The sequence below is a fragment of the Eleutherodactylus coqui genome, chromosome 4 (genome assembly GCF_035609145.1).
Source record: "Eleutherodactylus coqui strain aEleCoq1 chromosome 4, aEleCoq1.hap1, whole genome shotgun sequence".
NCBI lineage: Eukaryota > Metazoa > Chordata > Amphibia > Anura > Eleutherodactylidae > Eleutherodactylus > Eleutherodactylus coqui.
This window is the reverse complement of record NC_089840.1, coordinates 303,483,244-303,506,821: the sequence shown is the minus strand read 5'-3', so window position 1 is coordinate 303,506,821 and position 23,578 is coordinate 303,483,244. Positions and strand designations below refer to the sequence as shown.

The 23,578-nt window shown below is 46.2% G+C and overlaps 1 protein-coding gene across 1 annotated transcript in view; it reads left to right on the top strand.

Annotated features, from left to right (window-relative positions):
- The first annotated feature begins 10,155 nt into the window (after nt 1-10,155).
- The window catches only part of FAM131B (family with sequence similarity 131 member B), a 149,258-nt gene continuing 135,835 nt past the window's right edge, over nt 10,156-23,578 (top strand). The window contains exons 1-2 of the mRNA XM_066601498.1: nt 10,156-10,203; nt 20,642-20,748. Of these exons, the coding sequence (XP_066457595.1) occupies nt 10,176-10,203; nt 20,642-20,748 (135 nt within the window). The 5' untranslated portion in view covers nt 10,156-10,175. The remainder of the gene's footprint in view (nt 10,204-20,641; nt 20,749-23,578) is intronic.

Sequence of the window (23,578 nt, the reverse complement as noted above, 5' to 3'; positions counted from 1 at the left end):
ACCTAGGATCCAAGCTTAGGGTGAGGACCTCCAAGGTAGTTTTCTTGGAAACACTACTGGCACCAAAAAATACACTAGAAAGGCAGCAGGATTTTAGGGGGGTAAACAAGTGGCTCCGGAGTTAGTGCAAGAAGGAGGGGTTTGGGTTCCTGGAGAACTGGGCTGACTTTGCTGTTGGCTACAGGCTGTACCGTAGGGACGGGCTGCATCTCAATAGGGAAGGTGCAGCTGTGCTGGGGGAGAAGATGGCTAGCAGGTTTGGGGAGTGTTTAAACTAGGGACTGGGGGTGAGGGCAAAAAGAGAAACAGGGGGGTAGACAGTGTAGATAGTGACCTGGGTCTAAGTAATGGGATTGGGGGTCGAGCAGGGGGTGGGGTTAGTACAGTTAGAACTGACAGAACAGCCAATAGTACCATTAGTAGCATAATGAATGTAAAGACCAACAACAACCGTATAAATTCTATGGCAATGAATGCAAGAAGTCTGATCGGCAAAGTGGGGGAGCTTGAAGCGAGAATGACTGATGAAAACTACGATATAGTGGGAATAACGGAAACATGGCTTGATGATAAGTGCGATTGGGCGGTGAATTTACAGGGTTACAATCTCTTCAGAAGAGACCGTGGAGAATAGAAAGGGGGAGGGGCATGTCTGTATGTTAAATCTTACTTAATGCCGAGGCTGCGAGAATATATAGTTATAGGAGATGAATGTGTGGAATCTCTGTGGGTATTATTCACAGAGGCAGAGAAATCCCAAAATATCTTTACTATAGAAATGCCCTTCACAGTTAGGATTAAAACATGTAAACTTTATTAACGTGTTAAAATAAGAGACACTAGTGGGCGACAAACATAAATAAATTTCCAAAAATCCCTCGGGATAGGAATTGATGCAAAGAGTGTAATGACACAAAACCACGTTTTGCTATTGAAGCTAAGGTTGTATGTGTGTATTTTCACTCAATGATAGTTCTAAAAACTATGTTTCTGAACAAAGAGGCCGTCCATCACTTGAATATTAGCCAATAGAACTCTGTCGTTCTTAAAGTTCAGTATGAAAGTAGTTACTTATATACGTTCTGGAGAGCGATCTAATGGTACGTGGACCAGAAGATAGTATTAACTCCGCTGGTGTGAACTATTACACAGTCAGTTGTATTGGATGCGATGATGCCCCAATTTATTAGTGTCTCTTATTTTAACACGTTAATAAAGTTTACATGTTTTAATCCTAACTGTGAAGGGAATCTCTGTGGGTTAGTAATACTGGGGGAAAAAAATAACAAAATCCTGATAGGGGTCTTCTATAGACCACCAAAAGTATCAGAAGAAACTGAAACCTTACTACTAAGGCAGATAGAAGAGGTGTCAAACTGCAACAAAGTAACTATCATGGGGGACTTTAATTATCCAGATATAACATGGGAGAACGAAACCTGCAAATCTCATAGGGGTGATAAGTTCTTGAGAACAATTAAAGATGCAGGTGCAGGGACACTTGGGGAACAGTGACCACAATATAATTAACTTCCAGCTGTCAATCAATAGGAAGCCTTATCAGGGAAAGACAAATAAACTAAACTTTAGTAAAGCAACATTTGATCAGCTCAGAGCTACTATCGGTAACATTAATTGGGACAACATCCTCAAAAATATCCGTACAGAGGACAAATGGGGGAAGTTTAAAAGGATCCTAATTAGAGATGAGCGAACGTGCTCGGCCACGCCCCTTTTTTGCCCGAATACCGCGATTTCCGAGTACTTCCGTTCTCAAGCGAAAAAATTCGGGGGGCGCCGTGGCGGCACGGGGGGTAGCAGTGGGGAGTGGGGGGGAGAGGGATAGAGAGAGGGCTCCCCCCTGTTCCCCGCTGCTACCCCCCGCACCGCCACGCCTCTCCCCACCCCCCGGGCGCCCCCCGAATCTTTTCACCCGAGTACTGAAGTACTCGAAAATGGCGGTACTCGGGTGCGTAAGTACTCGAAACGAGTACGTTCGCTCATCTCTAATCCTAATCACCACATGTGAGCAGTTCATTCCCTTCAAAAATAAAAGAACTACAAGTAGAAGGAAACCAATGTGGCTCAAGAAGACAGTAAGGGGGGCAATAAATGAAAAAAGTCAGTGTTTAAACTACTAAAACAAGAAGGCAGCGAAGAAGCGCTAACATAGTACAGGGAAAAAAACAAAACATGTAAGGAAAAGATCAAAATTGTTAAGGAGGAGGCTGAAAGACTGATCGTCAAAGAGATCAAACACAACCCAAAACTATTCTTCAACTATATTAATAGCAAACAGATGTGCACTGAGAGCACTGGCCCTTTAACAAATAATGCAGGAGAAACCATTGAAGATGATGGGGGGAAGGCAAATCTATTAAACAGTTTTTTTACAAGTGTATTCAGAAAAGAAAAAGAAATGTCACAGAAAATGCAGAGAAAAAAAATGAACCCCCCACTAAATATTGCATACCTAACGCAGAAGGAAGTGCAGAGGCGGTTAAAGAGGATTAAAATCGATAAATCGCTGGGCCTAGATGGAATACACCCAAGGGTTCTAAGGGTAGTAAGTGATGTGATAGCTAAACCGCTATTTCTTATATTTATGGACATTATTGAGACCTGGTTGTAGCATTGGATTGACGCATTGCCAATGTGGTTCCAATATACAAAAAGGGGTCTAAAAGAGAGCCTGGTGACTACAGGCTGGTAAGTCTCACTTTAATAACTGGAAAAACATTGGAGGGGTTTCTGAGAGACGCCATCCTAGAATACCTCAAGGAGCCGAGGAGGAATTTTTCCCCCCATAATGGGTAAATTGGCTTCTGCCTCTTTAGGGTTTTTTGCCTTCCTCTGGATCAACAAGGGGGTTGAAACAGGCTGAACTAGATGGACATTGTCTTCATTCAGCCTAACATACTATGTTACTATTGAATTTCTCTCTAAACCGAAGAGGCTCATGAGGGTTCCTGATGAACTGTTACCCTCAGGGAAACACATTGAACGAATAACAATAAAGGGAACCGACATTCTATCTATTATTATTGCAAACTGAAAATCAACCCAACTATTTGAACTACTGAAAACACTAACTCAATGTAGGTCTTTCTCTACTGGTATGTAGGTTAGACTCCTTGCCCAGACCTTGGCCACTTCTGCCTGATTATAAAGGGGTAGCTGGTCCTCGTAAGGCTTCAGTACCAACCCTATAACCAGAGAACCACAGCCCCCCCCCCATACCCGCAGGCCACAGGGCATCCTGGGCTCATATGTGACTACCTGAGAATTTCCTGCTGTTTTAAGGGGACCCTACCTACTTGCATGTTTGTCCAGGTATTCATGATACCTCCTCAATTATCATTTCTTCTAGCGGTTGACTATCAAACCCGCGGTTAACGTGGTGTTTACTTGTGTCTTAAGCCCTATTTTCTATATATCAATAACATTTAGTTTTAATGCTGTCTATACTGTGAATGGGAACATATATTCTATCGGTCTATTTTTACCGCCTAAATAAAGTACAATATGTGGTGAAAAAACAGTCAGAATCACGGGGATCTGCAAAGCCTTTACGGAGTTATTCCATGTTAAAGTAGCATGTCAGATTTGTCAGATTTCCAAAATTTGGCCTGTTATTAAGGCGCAAACAGGCTTGGTCACTAAGGGGTTAACTGACCTTGCGTGAATGCTTTCTGGGAATGGCATCATATGTCAAGCCTGTTACATAATCTTATATACAACCTGCCACCCCCCCCCCCCCGTATCTCCGACCCACGTGATGCATACGAGTGCACAATGTGAGAAAGGAAAATTCTTGGACGTTAAAGGGTTAAATTGAGACGCTAGTGCGTACTTTCTGCTGCAGCTAATATCACCTAGCTAATATTTGACTTCCACGGATTCCTGATTGAATGGGTGGAGAAAAGTCAGGAGTGGCATCTGTTCTGCGATGACCTGGGCACGGGCACTCCACCTGACTAGGAGGAGGGCAGGAGGCTGGGACATGTGGTGGAGTACAACCCTCAGCATTTGGCCAACATTTTGAAGATGAAATGTATAGATTATTGAATTTCCTGTAAGCAGCAACAACAGCCCGGCGCCTCAGTGTGTTCAGTGATGCCACCTGGTGGTCACTTTGTCAACTGACTGATCATTATGCTAATCCACTTGTATTGGCAAAGTGACAGAGTTCGACTTTAAACTTGCAAAAGTCCAAGTCTTTGGCTTGTTTATTCATTGCTGTGGTATTTTGCAGCTAAGGTATTTCAGTTCTTCTATTGCAATCCATTATATTTGGGAAATCCCTTTAAAGGGTCCCACAGCTGCCCATGTGGTGCATGAGACACGCTACACACATCTTTCACAGACAATTTCTCTTTTAAAACACCTAAAGATGCGAAAAATCTAATTAAAAAATATAATTTACTGGATATGTAAGGTCTATGTGTAGCGCCATCTGGTGGTTATTTCTGTTGTTTCCCTTCTCTGCAAGCATTTTTGGATAGATTGAAAGGGGTTTTACCACTAAAGCCATTTATCGCCTCTTCGCAGGATAGGGGTACATGTCTGATCGCTGGGGGTGCGACCCTTGGCACCTTTAGTGATTCCAGGAACAATGCCTTCCAATACCCCATGTAAAGGGCATCATGATGCGGCACTGGTGTATCTTGTCTCCACCACACGTGTGGGTAGAGACCTAGTGACGGGCTGTATCTGCCCCCTGTATGCCCACAAGCTGCTGATTGGTGGCCTGGAGCAAGGTGGTAGCAGTGTGCGATGGAGGGTTACATTATTAGCTGTTAATGCTGCCATGTTGCCGCACAAACAGCTATTAATGTAAGCCATAACCCTCCCCCTGTCACCATCCCTGGTAGCCGTACCCATCTGTGACTATCGCAGCCGCCCTCCCATCACGGACGCTTACGGCGCTGTAAGTCTTTCCTATGTGCTGCCGTGTTGCTGAGTGGCACCTGTTACATTGCCCGCTGCTGTGCCTTCTCCCCTGCTGCTCCTCTTCCCCCCGCTGCGTCGGTCCTAACATCTTCTGAACTGGGGGTGTCACTTGGCTGTCAAGCAGCCAATCAGGAACTGAGGGTGTCACCGACCAGTCAAGCAGCCAGTCAGGAACTGGGGGCATCACCTGGCTGTCAAGCAGCCATCCCCTGGTGGACACCCACCACTTCCAGTGTCTGCATGATGCTCCCCTCACTTCAACAGAGGGAGATGGGCGAGTGCATGGATCTCCGGCTATCCCACAGAAGTAAATGCAGTGGCATCCCTGCTCCATTCACACTGGACGTTCGGGGTCTCCAGTCTTATGGGGTCCCAGCGGTTAAATCGCCAGCAAACAAACATTTATCCCCCCCCCCCCCCTCTTGATAGGGAAAAATGCCTTTGGTGGTAAAATCTCTTTAAGGCCGGTTTTACGCAGCCAAGAAACTTGCGTGAGATTTGAGACGCACAAATGTGAATATGAAGCGGTTTCCTTTGAATGGAGTCTTACACATGAGCCATGTCTTATCTTTTCGTGTTCCTCGGAATGAATCGCCCATTGCTCTCAATGGGACAGTAAAACACATGGCATGGCGTCCGATGTGCCTGCGAGTGCGCTGGGGGATCGCTACTGCACAGAAGTGATGGGATATAGCATTCCCCCGCATGTAGGTAGCCTAAGGCGGGGCTCACACAACCGATTCCAGCTGTGAGCCGGGCCGGTCACCCTGGGTACCTGATATATCTGTCTTGTGGGTGACTCGCTGGCGCTCAGGGGCATTACCGTATTTCCCATGCTGACACTATGCAATGACCGGGTACCCGCAGCCCATACGCCATGCTAATTGGTCCAATTAGGAAATTTGAAGTTAATACGGGAGCACTTTGCTTGGGATTGTGACTAACACGGCTACTACTGCGTTTGGGGCCTCGGGGGTTAAAAGACAGACAAGGAATAGTTTTTAGAAAGAAAAAAACGATAATAGGTGGTCCCAGATGTGTAATCCCACCGCCTCTTGCATCATCAAGTCAATTTCCATCTTTGATAAACATTAAAGTAAATCTCTATGCAAAGCTTACAGGGGCCCGAGGGGGCGGGGCTTAGCCATTGTCTATTTCGTGGTCTTTGGAAATGTGTTTTAGGCCCCGCCCCTTTAAGGCCAAATTCACATGGGTGTATTCACATTCACGTATGCGTTTGCTCATTGGGCAGTGTTGATTTGCGCACGCCTCTGCATTTTTTATTGTACTTTTTGCGCATTTAAAAGCCCACAATGGTCCCAGCCAATGAAAAGGCCAATTAATGTAAGCAGTTCCATATGTTCTACTTCCCTGCCTAATGCGCATGTGAACAAACCCATTACAATTAATGGATTCTATTTTCTGCGGATCGCGCGTGCAAATTTAGTGCAATGTGATTGCGTGAATCCAGAAAGGCCGCGAACGGGGAATAAATTGTGGCCGGAGGATTGCCTGAACGCCGTTAAAGGAAACCCCTCAGCAAGCTTCACCCGTCCCAAGTGTTCACACGGTGATATCGGGGCGCTTCACATCTGTTCTGCAGATAACCCCGCACAGTCGCAGTTCTACATAGTGAGGAGCTCTAGATTGTGCCGCCTTTATAATGCCTAAAATGGGTTGTTTATAGGATGCAGATAATAATTCCATCTAGTGTCTGAATGAATACAAGCAGTATATGGGGAGGGGGGGGGGTTATTAAGACCACGTTCCAAAATTGCTTCTGCATACATTAAGTGCATATCAGGTGCTCTGTGTGCCTGAAAGGAAATCTATACCAGCTATGAGCTGTAGTAGATTTCTAGTATAACTTACACCAGTGTCCGTTGGGCGACCATCCCCCTTGCCAACAAGTCATACCCACTTTTCTTAAAGAGGCGCAATTTTAAAAGGTTGCAATTTGTTTCTGCAAACCGGACTTAGGCTAAAGTTCGCAACTAGAGATGAGCGAACGTGATCGGCCATGCCCCTTTTTCGCCCGAATACCGCGAATTCCGAGTACTTCCGTACTCGGGCGAAAAAATTCGGGGGGCGCCGTGGCGGCACAGGGGGTAGCAGTGGGGAGTGGGGGGGAGAGGGCTCCCCCCTGTTCCCCGCTGCTCCCCCCGCACCGCCACGCCTCTCCCCGCCCCCCGGCGCCCCCCGAATCTTTTCACCCGAGTACTGAAGTACTCGAAAATGGCGGTACTCGGGCGCGTAAGTACTCGAAACGAGTACGTTCGCTCATCTCTATTCGCAACTTTTTAAATTAATTTTCTGTCCAGAAGGTTCCCCCACAATGTCCAAATAACAGTTCTATTTAGTGTGCATGTGATAGTTCTATATAATGCCCAATGTACTGTCCCCAGTCTGAGAAACCAAGCAATCTTGTAGATATGACACCCATTAATGGTATCATATCTACAACATGATGTTACAGTAGGTTTTCCCATCTACTTAGGATTCTTCATCGGGCTTTTAACAAGATAGATCTGAAAAAGCATTTAGTCCTAGAAGATTAGAAAATAGAAATGTTGTCACCATCTTCAAGAAAGGGAAGAAGGTGGATCCAGGAAACTACAGGCCTGTGAGCCTGACTTCTATACTGGGAAAGATCTCTGAACAGATTATTAAACAGCATGTATGCAAGTACTTGGGTGAGAATGGAGTAATTAACCAGAGCCAGCATGGGTTTGTAACAAACAAGTCATGCCAGACTAATCTAATTTCCTTCTATGACAGAATCACCGACTGGGTTGATCAGGGAAATGCGGTGGATATAGTATATCTTGGCTTTAGTAAAGCATTGGACAAAGTATCTCATACCATACTTATCGAAAAAATGACCAAATCAGGGATTTACAAGGCAACTGTTGGGTGGATTCACAACTGGCTGAGGGATCGTACTCAAAGAGTGGTCATAAATGGCTGCACATCCAAGTGGGAGAATGTATCAAGTGGGGACAAGGCTCTGTCCTGGGCCCAGTGTTGGTCAACATTGTTATAAATGATCACAGACTGAGACCTCTTTCACACAAGCGTTGTGATTTTTGGCTGCCCGCATCACAGCTGAAAATTGCATGAATGAAAAAAGCTGCAACCAAGTCGTGGCTAAATCTCACGTTTTCTCACTCATCCACGTGGCCGGGTGTGGTGTATATGTGCCGCAGCCTGGAATTCCTTCAGTCGGGAGAAATACTTCAACTTGCTCAATAGAGCCGGCTAACATAGTTTAGCAGCGCTAGCCACTGCTAAGGTCCCTCCCCCCTCCATTTGTGCAGCTCCTATAGGCTACTATGGGGGCTGCCAGCTGATCATGGCCTAAAGATAGGGCAAGACCTTTCTATTCCGGCCACTTCAAAACATGGGCTGTGGTATTTGGCTGCCAATGTCCTATCTTCGCTGGCCGGGCGTTTTCATGTAGCCAGTAATCGGCCATGTGAATGAATGCCTTGGGCTCCAATGCTTCACCTGCTTGTGATCTTTTATGTGAATCAGGCGGGATCACGAGGGGTAATTATCCCCCTCCTCTCAGACTAATTTACAAAAGACAGAGACAAACTGGAGCAAGTTCAGAGAAGAGTTCCCAAGACGGTGAGCGGCCTGCAGATCCTCTGAGGAGCGGTTAGGGCTCACACCCACTTGCGTCTTTTTAGCGCGATTGTCAATGGGACTTTCTAATGTTAAAAATGCATCACAAGCCGGCGCCCTGCAATTTTTGTGCGATGCGTTTTTAACCATTGACAATCGCGTGAAAAAAAGCGCAAGAAAACGCAAGTGTGCAGAAGCCCTTGGGCCTTGTGTCCACGCCCACCACTAGCATGGATTTCAATGAGAGCCATGCCTGCAGTTACAAGCGCCGGCCACTACACAGAGGTCGGTGCAGAGACTTCCGCTCCGACCTCTGTGTATTTGCGGCGCTGACAGCATGCGTCCACTCAGTAGATTGGTCGGGGTCTCAAGTGACGGACCCCAGCTGATCAACTATTGATGACCTACCCTGAGGACCCATCATCAGTAGTATTCTTCCTGGAAAACCCCTTTATGAAATATCAGTTCTATACAGTGAAGTGAACTATAAATGACAGCACTACGAGGTGCAAAAATAATACCGCTATACAGCGCCTTCATATTAGGTCTTACATGACTTCAGTCTACATCATGCCATGAGAGAGAGAGTTCAGGGCTGGGTGCTGCCATGGGGGGGCTCTGGGTCAATGCCCCTTCTGCCCATTCCATAGTCTTGCCCTGTTAATAAGCTCAGACAGAGTGACCTGCGGCATGAGCTCTCCTCCTCCTCCTCCTCCTCTCTTATGATGCTGAGAATTGATGCTTGCTGGATAAACCTGCCCAGAAAACATAATGAGACAGACGGACATGGAGCGCAGCGGGAGGAGGGAGTGACAGTGTGTGGGAGAGATACACAGGTTGTACCAAGATCCACATAGACTGAGCCAAGGATGAGACAGGTGACACGTTGCATTAGATGTAGCAGAGCTGGAATTGTAATCTGACTCTCTGAGGTTGCACTCTTCGTGCTTCAGGATAACTCTGACTGCATTGTGATTGAGTCATACCAAATACTAAACTCAGCTCTGCTGCATCTGTACAGACTGAAGACAGAGAGCTGCAACATAAGAAGAGACATGTAAGAGGCAGCTAGGGATCTCCAAACAGACAGCATTGAGCCAAGGATACTGCATGCCCTGTGGATGTGACAGCTCCTCTCCCAGCTGTTTCCTCCCCCTCAGCCAATCCTTACTCCTTCTGTTTGTGAGTCTCATCCTCCTCCCCCGCCCTGGGCTGCTGGTCCCCGAGCATCCCTGAGAAAGAGAGGGAGCGAGAGGGAGGAGAGAGAGAGAGGGAGAGAGAGGGAGCCAGGAGAGAGGGCTGTGTCTGCTCGTCACGTCCGGAGACATCCCAGTATGATCCCAGATCCGAGACCCCAGTGACGGGGAACCTCCTCCGTGCATCCCCCCTCTCTCCTCCTCTCTCCTCTTCTTTTCCCCCTTTCTCCATCCTTTCTCCTTTCCTTTGCCCCTTCCTCGATCCTCTGATCCTTTCATCTCCCCACTCTACCTTCTCCTAGCCCTTACCTTCCTCCATCCATCACCCCAAGCATCGTCCGTCATCCCCCTGATCCGTCCCCTCTATACCCACCATATCCATCCCACTCAGTGTGCAACATGGGCTGCATTGGATCTCACAGTGCAGGTAAGAACCTTATCCACACTGTACACTGCACATTGAGGATGTGAGCTGCAAGGTGATAGCACTGAACACTGGACCATGAGACAGACTGCACACTGCAACACCACACTGCACCATAAGACAGACCACAAACTGCTACACCACACTGGATCATGAGACAGACTGCACACTACAACACCACAGCACTGGACCATGAGACAGACTATACACTGCAACACTACACTGGACCATAAGACAGACCACAAACTGCTACACCACACTGGATCATGAGACAGACTGCACACTACAACACCACAGCACTGGACCATGAGACAGACTATACACTGCAACACTACACTGGACCATAAGAGAGTCTACAAACTGCAACACCACACTGGATGATAAGACAAACTGCACACTACAACACCACAGCACTGGACCATGAGACAGACTGTACACTGCAACACTACAATGGACCATGCCACAGGCTACACACTGCAACACCACACTGCCTTATGAAACAGACCACAAACTGCAACACCACACTGGACCATGAGACAGACTGCACACTGCAACACCACACTGGACCATGAGACAGACTGCACACTGCAACACCACACTGGACCATGATACAGACTGCACACTGCAACACCACACTGGACCATGATACAGACTGCACACTGCAACACCACACTGCCCTATGAGACAGACCACAAACTGCAACACCTCACTGGACCATGACACAGACTGCACACTGCAACATCACACTAGACCATGATACAGACTGCACACTGCAACACCACACTGGACCATAAGACAGAATGCACACTGCAACACCACACTGGACCATGACACAGACTGCATACTGCAGCACTTCACTGCACTATGAGACAGACCACAAACTGCAACACCACACTGGACATTGAGACAGACTGCACACTGCAACACCACACTGGACCATGAGACAGAATGCATACTGCAACACCACACTGGACAATGAGACAGACTGCACACTGCAACACCACACTGGACCATGAGACAGAATGCATACTGCAACACCACACTGGACCATGCCACAGACTGCACACTGCAACATCATACTGCACCATGAGACAGACCACAATCTGCAACACCACACTGGACCATGACACAGACTGCTAACTGCAACACCACACTGGAACATGATACAGACTGCACACTGCAACACCACACTGGACCATGAGACAGAATGCATACTGCAACACCACACTGGACAATGAGACAGACTGCACACTGCAACACCACACTGGACCATGAAACATACTGCACACTGCAACACTACACTACACCCTGAGACAGACCACAAATTGCAACACCGCACTGGACCATGAGACAGACTGCACACTGTGACACCACACTGGGCCATAAGACAGACTACACACTGCAACACCATACTGGACCATGAGATAGACTACACGCTGTAACACTACAGCATTGGACCATCAGACAGACTACACACTGCAACACCACAGCACTGGACCATGCCACATACTGCACACTGCAACACTTAACTGGAACATGAGACAGACTGCACACTGCAACACCACAGCACTAGACTATCAGATAGACTAAACACTGCAACACCACAGCACTGGAGACTGGACCATGAGACAGAGTAGAAACTGCAACACCTCATTGGACCGGGAGACAGACTACAAACTACAACACCACACTGGACCATGAGACAGGCTACACACTGCCACACCTCACTGGACCATGAGACATACTACAAACTACAAAACCACACTGGACCATGAGACAAACTACAAACTGCAACACCACACTGGACCATGGGGTAGACTACACACTGCAACACCACAGCACTGGACCATAAGACAGACCATACTGCAACACCACACTGGACTATGAGACAGACTACACACTGCAACACCATGACACAGACCCCATTGCAACACCTCACTGGAACATGAGACAAACTGCACACTGCAACACCACACTGGATCCTTGAGACAGACTGCACACTGCAACACCACAACAGACCATAAGAGAAACTACAAACTACAACAGCACACTGGATCCTTGAGACAGACTGCACATTGCAACACCACACTGGACCGTGAAACAGACTACAAACTGCAACACCACTACACTGGACCATGAGACATACGACACACTGCAACACTATACTGGACCATGACACAGACTACACACTGCAACACCACAGCACTAGACTATCAGATAAACACTGCACCACCACAGCACTGGAGACTGGACCATGAGACAGAGTAGAAACTGCAACACCTCATTGGACCGTGAGAAAGACTACAAACTACAACACCACACTGGACCATGAGACAGGCTACACACTGCAACACCACACTGGACCATGGGGTAGACTACACACTGCAACACCACACTGGACCATGGGGTAGACTACACACTGCAACACCGCAGCGCAGGACCATGAGACAGACCATACTGCAACACCGCACTGGACTATGAGACAGACTACACACTGCAACACCACACTGGACCATGCCACAGACTGCACACTGCAACATCATACTGCACCATGAGACAGACCACAATCTGCAACACCACAGCACTGGACCATGTGACATATTACACACTGCAACACCACAGCCCTGGACCATAAGACAGACTACATACTGCAACACCGCACTGGACCATGAGATAGACTACACACTGCAGCCCCACAGCGCTGGGTCATCAGACAGACTATGCACTGCAACACCACAGCACTGGAACTTGGAACAAACCAGGCACTTCAACACCACAGCACTGGACCATGTGACATATTACACACTGCAGCACTGGACCATGAAACAGACTACACACTGCAACACCACAGTGAGCTATGAGACAGACTGCATACTGCAACACCACAGCACTAAACTAAGAGTCATACTATACACCTCAACACTGAACCATAAGACAGAATACACTGCAACACTATAGCAATGGACAGTGAAACTGTCTATACACTGCAACACTACACTGGACAATGAGATATGAGAGAAACTATATCCCTTCACAGCCGCTATGCATTATATCAAAACACCAATGGACCTGGACATAAACACTGCAAACAGTAACATAGATGAATAGTACAATGTTAGTAGTGTAAACAATAGCACTTAACTATGAGCAGAATAACATTGGAATGTGACCCAACCTGCACACTGCAAAGGGATGTGACAGCATAATCTACACAATGTAATGTGATATCACTAGAAACCACAATGTCGTTTACACAATGCAATACAACAGCATTCAGTCACACAATTTCTGCTATAAAAACTTCTCTCACAACACTGCAAAATTCTAACATTGTACCTTAACCCAAAGTACACACTGCAACACAGTAACACAACCTATACACTGCAACAGCATAGACCTGCTCCAGTTATGATCCAGTAATGACACTCTGCAGTGAATGATGGGGACCATAAGTTAACATGCAGACCTTAGCAAGATAACACTGAGTTGTAATGCAACCAAGATATTACAACACAATAATAACCCGGAGTCATAAAACACTCTGCAAACCAGCAGCACTGGAGCAGAACCAGTGCACTGCCAAATAATAGAACACCTGCACACTGCCGCACAATAACATCGAACAGTCCCCAAAGTACACAGCACTATTCATAACCCGAGCGCTACACTGCAACATAGTGAATAGATAACTCAATATGGATACAATCCTGGTCCAGTACTAAACACTGCAACACAATAACACTGAAGCAAACTATTCACTGCCACAATGTAATACTCCACCATAACTTAGCCTGCACATTGCAGACTGCTGGAGTTCACACACTGCAAGGTGATATGGCGGATTCTGGGCACAATCAATACTTTACATGCAATGACTGGACTTCAGACAAAGGATCTGAAGAGAAATCCTGGATATTGACACAACTTGCAAATGCCAACTCCTCAGCAGGCAGCGCACACAACTCCAGTGTAGCAGACCACGCATGCATGATGCTAGCCCCCCAGAGTGCATTGACTGGGAGCCCCCCATCATTACATTGTATGCTTAGCACTGGCACGTTGCAGCTCATCTGCTTTCCTCAGCATTGTTCTATGCTTTGCAGCTTTACACCCTGCTGTGATACAATTGTAGCTCGTCCATACTGGGGCGGATCTGTACATCTAGTTGTCGATGTGTGTCGTGCACGAACAGGATAGGATCCCAGTGATGCAATATGGAGCAGGCATGCATCATCAGGGTGTGCGCAGACTTCTAATGAGCATGGCATCTATTTAAGATGCAGTGTGTGTTGCCGGATCGGCTGTCGTCATAATGTATCTGTGACACTGTGGGGCGATGCTCTGCAGACTACCTATTCGGGCACAGCTTGTGCTCTAATCATGGGGTCACAACAATGGCAATATCACCTCCCTAGTATCAATACTGGATTCTCAGCAGGTGATTAGTGAGTAGTAGGAGCCACTAATCGCTACTTGCTGTCAGACCCTCATTGTTTTGTAGTGCTGACACCCCAGTGGTGCTGTATTCTAATAAGGTGGTACAATAGTGACACATAGTGGACAGTATGACACCCTGCTTCTTCCATAGACCTGTGAAGGTGCAGAGTGGAGGAGTTCACAGGGCATATCATATACGAGGTGCTCTAATGTTCCTTCAGAATGGCAGCCAAAAGTCCCAACTAAGATGAGGAGACAGAAAAGTGCAGAAAATAAGTAGCTGAGCTTCTCTGATCCAGCCAATCACAGGAATGACTAATATCATTAAGGTGTTGTTACTTATGCAATTTCTTAATACATCACTGCAAAGTCACTGCAAACCCAGAGACACCCCCACCCTCCCCCAAATAACCTGGTTATATAGGGTTGGTTAAAAAAGTTTCAAAGCAACTCTTCAAATAAACTTGGAGTCCAGCTGAGAAAGCATGGAGCTCCATTAGTATCTGGTAACACCCCAGCCCCCCCCCCCCCCCCCACCTCACATCTCCCCCTTTCCCTATTTGTCTGGACTTGGCTGCAGATGCTACATACAGTAGCTGTGAAAGACTCAGTTCACATTAGGTGCTTGATAACTGCTCCACTTTTAGAGAATCCTGGGATTTTCCAGCTGTGGCGGCAGAAATGAAGAAAATACACCAGCAAATCAAAGATCTAGTCATGAATTAAATCAATTCTCCTGTGAAGATCACAGTGCAGATGATGATGAGGAGGAGGACAATGTTAATGATGATCATAATGTGATGATGGTGCTGATGTAAGTGGTGTTACTATTAGAGATGAGCGAACGCGTTCGTCCGAGCTTGCTATTCGTGCGAATATTAGGGTGTTCGGGATGTTCGTTATTCGTAACGAACACCATGCGGTGTTCTGGTAAATTAAACTTTCTTCCCTGAGACGTTAGCGCTTTTTTTTGGCCAATATAAAGACAGGGAAGGCATTACAACTTCCCCCTGCAACGTTTAAGCCCTATACCACCCCCCTGCTGTGAGTGGCTGGGGAGATAAGGTGTCACCCGAGTATTGAAATCTGCCCCTCCCGCTGCTCGCTATGGATGCATTCTATATGCGCTCAATGGGGCCAGCGGCAGCAGCGCTGACCCCATTGAGAACATATAGAAGACAAATCCTTCTTCTCTGGCACAGCTGTAACAGCTGTAGCAGAGAAGAACGATGTTTGCCCATTGAATTCAATGGAACCGGCAATACAGCCGACTCCACTGAATGCAATGGGCTGCCGGCGATCGCAGGATGAATGGTCGGAAAGGGGTTAAATATATAACCCCTTTCCTGCAATTCATCCAGAAATGTGTTACACTAAAAATATATACCGGCGTATAAGGCGACGGGGCGTATAAGACGACCCCCCAACTGTCACCTTATACGCCGGCAATACAGTGGAGCAAAGAATAAAAAGCATTACTTACGTTTTTAGATGATCTGCGGTGCTCCTGCAGGCTGTCACTCCCTCCTGGTCCACGGCAGACAAGCTTTCTCCACGAAAGGCTTGAAATCCCCGCCTCCAGAAACACAGCCAATCACAGCCATTCAATGACATCATTGTCATTGGCTGTGATTGGCTGAAGGCACATGTGCTTCTGGAGGCAGGGATTTAAAGTCTTTCGTGGAGAAAGCTTGTCTGCCGTGGACCAGGAGGGAGTGACAGCCTGCAGGAGCGCCGCAGATCATCTAAAAACGTAAGTAATGCTTTTTATTCTTTGCTCCACTGTATTGCCGGCGTATAAGGTGACAGTTGGGGGGTCGTCTTATACGCCCCGTCGCCTTATACGCCGGTATATATTTTTAGTGTAACACATTTCTGGATGAATTGCAGGAAAGGGGTTATATATTTAACCCCTTTCCGACCATTCATCCTGCGATCGCCGGCAGCCCATTGCATTCAGTGGAACATGCTGTATTGCCGCTCCATTGAATTCAATGGGCAAACATCGTTCTTCTCTGCTACAGCTGTTACAGCTGTGCCAGAGGAGGACGATCTTTATGCTGACAGTGGGGGGGGGGGGGGGGGGGGGGCACTCTTGCCGCTATTGTGGCTTAATAGTGGGACCTGGGAACTTGAGATGCAGCCCACCATGTAGCCCCTCGCCTGCCCTATCCGTCACTGTGTCATTCCCATCACTTTCCTGAATTGCCCAGATTTTCACACATGAAAACCTTAGCGAGCATCGGCGAAATACAAAAATGTTCCGGTCGCCCATTGACTTCAATGGGGTTCGTTGTTCGAAACGAACCCTCGAGCATCACGGGAAGTTCGTTACGAATAACGAACACCCGAACATTTTGGTGTTCGCTCATCTCTAGTTACTATTTATCAAGGTGATGACAATAGGATTATGGTGGTGGTCATGACAATGGAGTTAATGGTTATGACCCCGCTGATGGTGCTAGTGATGACTAAGATAGGGTGACGATGATGATGCCAGTGATAACTGATGATGATGAAGGTGCTGGTGATTACTGTGATGTCCTTGATGTTAGTTATGATGGCGGCCTTTATGATGATAACGATTAGTACTAATGTATGGATGCATTCTTAAAAAAAACTACTAAATAATTCACTCCCCAAAAGCACCCCTAACCGAGCACAACCTTCCGCTGGCCTAATGGCATCCCGGTTATCTAGATAAAGTGTTGGCTATCAGATAGCAGTAATGACTATACTGGGGGAATCTTCTGCTGCAGCCGCCCCTTGTGTTCTGCCAGCTGCAGTAATGCTGCTTATCACCCTCCTGCTTCCTGTCTCCTGACCGCCTTTTCTGTTCCATGTGCAGAAGTGCCTATAGAACATTCTGTTAGTGATACATTGTAATGATATTTAGGCCGCATGAAGGAAGGTATACAAGGAGGACATTTGCAGGAGCCACAGATGATTCTATTTCTAGAAAAAAAAATGTGATGGGGTTGAGGCGGTATAGATAGAAGCATCAATGACTAAAGGAGCATTTACCCCTAAGAGGCATAAAACGAGGACCTTGGACTGCTATAACAGCCCCCTCCACCCTGTGCCTGCAACACAACCCTGGGCTCTCCGCCCTATCCACAATGTGCCATTTATAATACTGGGATCTTCTTAATGAATTGTCTGAGATGTTTTTTTTCTAAAACCATCTTGGCCTGCCATAAAATGACCAAGAGTCAATGACTCACCTCTCCTCGCTGTCTCCAGCACTGCAGCTCTGGCTTCACAGGCTGCAGCAGCCTGTTTACGAGCCTCAGGCTGCTGCAGCCAATGTTGTTCTGTACACAGGATGAATGCAGTCTGTAAACACACAGCGGGCACGAAGCAGTGCGGGAGATTCAGGGAGAAGCGAGTATATGGCAGGGGAAACATCCCTGACAACCCCTTTCAGTAAGTCTTTGGCTCCTCAAACTATCATTCTAGAAATCTATTCATGAACGAGGAAGCCCAGGATGAACAGAGTTAGAGGTCCTCTCAGATAGAGGGTGTTGGAGAAGGGTAACAGAGTAATATTAGCAGCTTGGGGTAAAGCTTTGGTTGGTGCTTACAGTGGAAGTTTCTAGCTGTATTCATTGTTAAGGAGACGGCACCAAAATACACCCCACACCCCAGAATCATCCCGCACCCCAGAATCATCCCGCACCCCAGAATCATCCCGGACCTCAGAATTATCCCGCACCCCAGAATCATCCCGGACCTCAGAATTATCCTGCACCCCAGAATTATCCCGCACCCCAGAATTATCCCGGACCTCAGAATTATCCTGCACCCCAGAATCATCCTGGACCTCAGAATTATCCCGCACCCCAGAATCATCCCAGACCTCAGAATTATCCTGCACCCCAGAATCATCCCGCACCCCAGAATCATCCCGGACCTCAGAATTATCCCACACCCCAGAATCATCCCGGACCTCAGAATTATCCTGCACCCCAGAATCATCCCGCACCCCAGAATCATCCTGGATCTCAGAATTATCCTGCACCCCAGAATCATCCCGCACCCCAGAATCATCCCGCACCCCAGAATCATCCCGGACCTCAGAATTATCCTGCACCCCAGAATTATCCTGCACCCCAGAATCATCCCGCACCCCAGAATCATCCCGCACCCCAGAATCATCCCGGACCTCAGAATTATCCCACACCCCAGAATCATCCCGGACCTCAGAATTATTCTGCACCCCAGAATCATCCCGGACCTCAGAATTATCCTGCACCCCAGAATCATCCTGGACTTCAGAATTATCCCACACCTCAGAATCATCCCGCACCCCAGAATCATCCTGGACCTCAGAATTATCCCGCACCCCAGAATCATCCCAGACCTCAGAATTATCCTGCACCCCAGAATCATCCCGCACCCCAGAATCATCCCGGACCTCGGAATTATCCCGCACCCCAGAATCATCCCGGACCTCAGAATTATCCTGCACCCCAGAATCATCCCGGACCTCAGAATTATCCTGCACCCCAGAATCATCCCGCACCCCAGAATCATCCTGGATCTCAGAATTATCCTGCACCCCAGAATTATCCTGCACCCCAGAATCATCCCGCACCCCAGAATCATCCCGCACCCCAGAATCATCCTGGATCTCAGAATTATCCTGCACCCCAGAATTATCCTGCACCCCAGAATCATCCCGCACCCCAGAATCATCCCGCACCCCAGAATCATCCTGGACCTCAGAATTATCCCACACCCCAGAATCATCCCGGACCTCAGAATTATCCTGCACCCCAGAATCATCCCGCACCCCAGAATCATCCTGGATCTCAGAATTATCCTGCACCCCAGAATTATCCTGCACCCCAGAATCATCCCGCACCCCAGAATCATCCCGCACCCCAGAATCATCCTGGATCTCAGAATTATCCTGCACCCCAGAATCATCCTGCACCCCAGAATCATCCCGCACCCCAGAATCATCCCGCACCCATGCTATTCTCATCCGCTAATTATCTTTTGTGTAGACATTTAATTAGAAATCCTGCAAAATCTGTCATTCGCGTGCTCATCATGTGTGATCATCATGCATGTACTCGTCATGCATGTTTTCATCTTGCGTGTACTCGTCGTGCGTGTGCATTATTATGTCCCTGATAAGTGTCCGCACACTGTCCAATGTTCTATGGAAAACCTCTGTACTCTGTAAATCAGGTGCCCACCCCTCCGGACCCGGCTCATGTACAAGACGTGCAGATAAGGAGCGCCTTAGGGCTAAAACAGATGGGCGCATGTGTGAATATGCTTCTTGCTAGTGTGTTTGAAAAAAAAAGCAGGAGGAGAGGTCCTGCCCTCTTACTGACACGGAGTATTACCACGGGAGCATCCCCACTGGAAACGAAACCACTAAAATCAATGATTTGCTTTCGTCCCGCTTTGTCGCTGTGATTTTCAATGCTGCAAAGCGGATGAGCAGCGCGGCGGTCTAAGCCCTCCGACAGCGGACAGGCCCAGATGACATCTCTTCTTCCATGATCGGTACCGTTACTCCTACTCTGCTCAGCCACACTGGTCATTACTTGGAATGAGCCCGGTTTCTCACGCCCAAATAAATTGCACGAGATTTGTGCATTGCGAGACGCACGAATATGAACCGCGTTCTTTGGAATGGCGCCATACACAGGAGCGATTCCTTTACTGCATCATATAGCAGTGTAGAAAAGTAAATAGCGGCAGGTACTAGATTTTCGCGTTCTTTGGAATGCATTGCCCATTGTCGCACGGCGGACAATGTGAGGATTCGCAGAGGCAACACCTGTTGATCCTCTGACATGGCGGAAAGCCTCGCCGGTTGATCGCTACTTTACTGCAGTGATGGGAGGCGTTTTTGACAGAGAAGCGCCTCGCACCCGCAGGTAACAATCGCACCTTGGCGAGAGCGATATCGGGCCGAGTTTATGTCTGACTAGCCTTAGGTATGCCCTTCTATCTCAAACTAAACCCTCTGTCTTTCCTGCAGGTGGTGAAGGGGCAGCATTGGATTGGAAGGGGTTAAAAGATGCAGACCAAGGAACAATGGAAAACAGCTCAGTCCATGGAAGCAGCACTCACAGACCATCCAATGAGGTACCGCGCTGTTTGTTGTCCTGGAACTGAAGGAGTTAATGTGTTGACCCTCTGCTTCCTGGTGTTACCGCCACCTCCTGACTGATGGTGCAGAATCTATGTCAGGGCACCGGGAGCTAATTTGGTTTCTAGGTTCGGCACACCTGGCCGGGATCCTCCGCCTTCTACTTGTCAGCACATTTTCCAGCTTTATTTTGTCATAGTAAGTTACAGCAGAAACTCAAATAGCAAAGAAGACGCTGCCAGCGGCGGAGGGGGGTAAGAGGTCTACGAGGCGCACAGCGATGGCACCCCGGGGGCGCTCAGAGGGGGGACTCAACAGCAGCTTGCTGAATTACTGCGATGGCATTTCTTCAGGGAATGGATTGCACAGAAGAACATGACTAAGGATGTCCAAACCCCCAGTATATATCAGACCCTACATCAGACGAGACTCCGAGCTCACTGCAAGGATCCACTGCACTGTATCTTGTAGCATTATAATAGTAGTTATATTCTTGTACATAGGGGGCAGTATTATAGTAGTTATATTCTTGTACATAGGAGGCAGTATTATAGTAGTTATATTCTTGTACATAGGGGGCAGTATTATAGTAGTTATATTCTTGTACATAGGGGCAGTATTATAGTAGTTATATTCTTGTACATAGGAGCAGTATTATAGTAGTTATATTCTTGTACATAGGGGGCAGTATTATAGTAGTTATATTCTTGTACATAGGGAGCAGTATTATAGTAGTTATATTCTTGTACATAGGGGGCAGTATTATAGTAGTTCTATTCTTGTACATAGGGGGCAGTATTATAGTAGGTATATTCTTGTACATAGGGGGCAGTATTATAGTAGTTATATTCTTGTACATAGGGGGCAATATTATAGTGGTTATATTCCTGTACATAGGGGGCAGTATTATAGTAGTTATATTCTTGTACATAGGGGGCAGTATTATAGTAGTTATATTCTTGTACATAGGAGGCAGTATTATAGTAGTTATATTCCTGTACATAGGGGGCAGTATTATAGTAGTTATATTCTTGTACATAGGAGGCAGTATTATAGTGGTTATATTCCTGTACATAGGGGGCAGTATTATAGTAGTTATATTCTTGTACATAGGGGGCAGTATTATAGTAGTTATATTCTTGTACATAGGGGGCAGTATTATAGTAGTTATATTCTTGTACATAGGGGGCAGTATTATAGTAGTTATATTCTTGTACATAAGAGGCTGTATTATAGAAGTTATATACTTGTACATAGGGGGCAGTATTATAGTAGTTATATTCTTGTACATAGGGAGCAGTATTATAGTAGTTATATTCTTGTACATAGGGGGCAGTATTATAGTAGTTATATTCTTGTACATAGGGGGCAGTATTATAATAGTTATATTCTTGTACATAGGGGGCAGTATTATAGTAGTTATATTCTTGTACATAGGGGGCAGTATTATAGTAGTTATATTCTTGTACATAAGAGGCTGTATTATAGAAGTTATATACTTGTACATAGGGGGCAGTATTATAGTAGTTATATTCTTGTACATAGGGGGCAGTATTATAGTAGTTATATTCTTGTACATAGGGGGCAGTATTATAGTAGTTATATTCTTGTACATAGGGGGCAGTATTATAGTAGTTATATTCTTGTACATAGGGGGCAGTATTATAGTAGTTATATTCTTGTACATAGGAGGCAGTATTATAGTAGTTATATTCCTGTACATAGGGGGCAGTATTATAGTAGTTATATTCTTGTACATAGGAGGCAGTATTATAGTGGTTATATTCCTGTACATAGGGGGCAGTATTATAGTAGTTATATTCTTGTACATAGGGGGCAGTATTATAGTTGTTATATTCTTGTACATAGGAGGCAGTATTATAGTGGTTATATTCCTGTACATAAGGGGCAGTATTATAGTAGTTATATTCTTGTACATAGGAGGCAGTATTATAGTAGTTATATTCTTGTACATAGGGGGCAGTATTATAGTAGTTATATTCTTGTACATAGGGGGCAGTATTATAGTAGTTATATTCTTGTACATAGGGGGCAGTATTATAGTAGTTATATTCTTGTACATAGGGGGCAGTATTATAGTAGTTATATTCTTGTACATAGGGGGCAGTATTATAGTAGTTATATTCTTGTACATAGGGGGCAGTATTATAGTAGTTATATTCTTGTACATAGGGGGCAGTATTATAGTAGTTATATTCTTGTACATAGGGGGCAGTATTATAGTAGTTATATTCTTGTACATAAGAGGCTGTATTATAGAAGTTATATACTTGTACATAGGGGGCAGTATTATAGTAGTTATATTCTTGTACATAGGGGGCAGTATTATAGTAGTTATATTCTTGTACATAGGGAGCAGTATTATAGTAGTTATATTCTTGTACATAGGGAGCAGTATTATAGTAGTTATATTCTTGTATATAGGGGGCAGTATTATAGAAGTTATATACTTGTACATAGGAGCAGTATTATAGTGGTTATATTCTTGTACATAGGGGGCAGTATTATAGTAGTTATATTCTTGTACATAGGGGGCAGTATTATAGTAGTTATATTCTTGTACATAGGGGGCAGTATTATAGTAGTTATATTCTTGTACATAGGGGGCAGTATTATAGTAGTTATATTCTTGTACATAGGGGGCAGTATTATAGTAGTTATATTCTTGTACATAGGAGGCAGTATTATAGTAGTTATATTCTTGTACATAGGGGGCAGTATTATAGTAGTTATATTCCTGTACATAGGGGGCGGTATGTAGTAGTTATATTCTTGTACATAGGGGGCAGTATTATAGTAGTTATA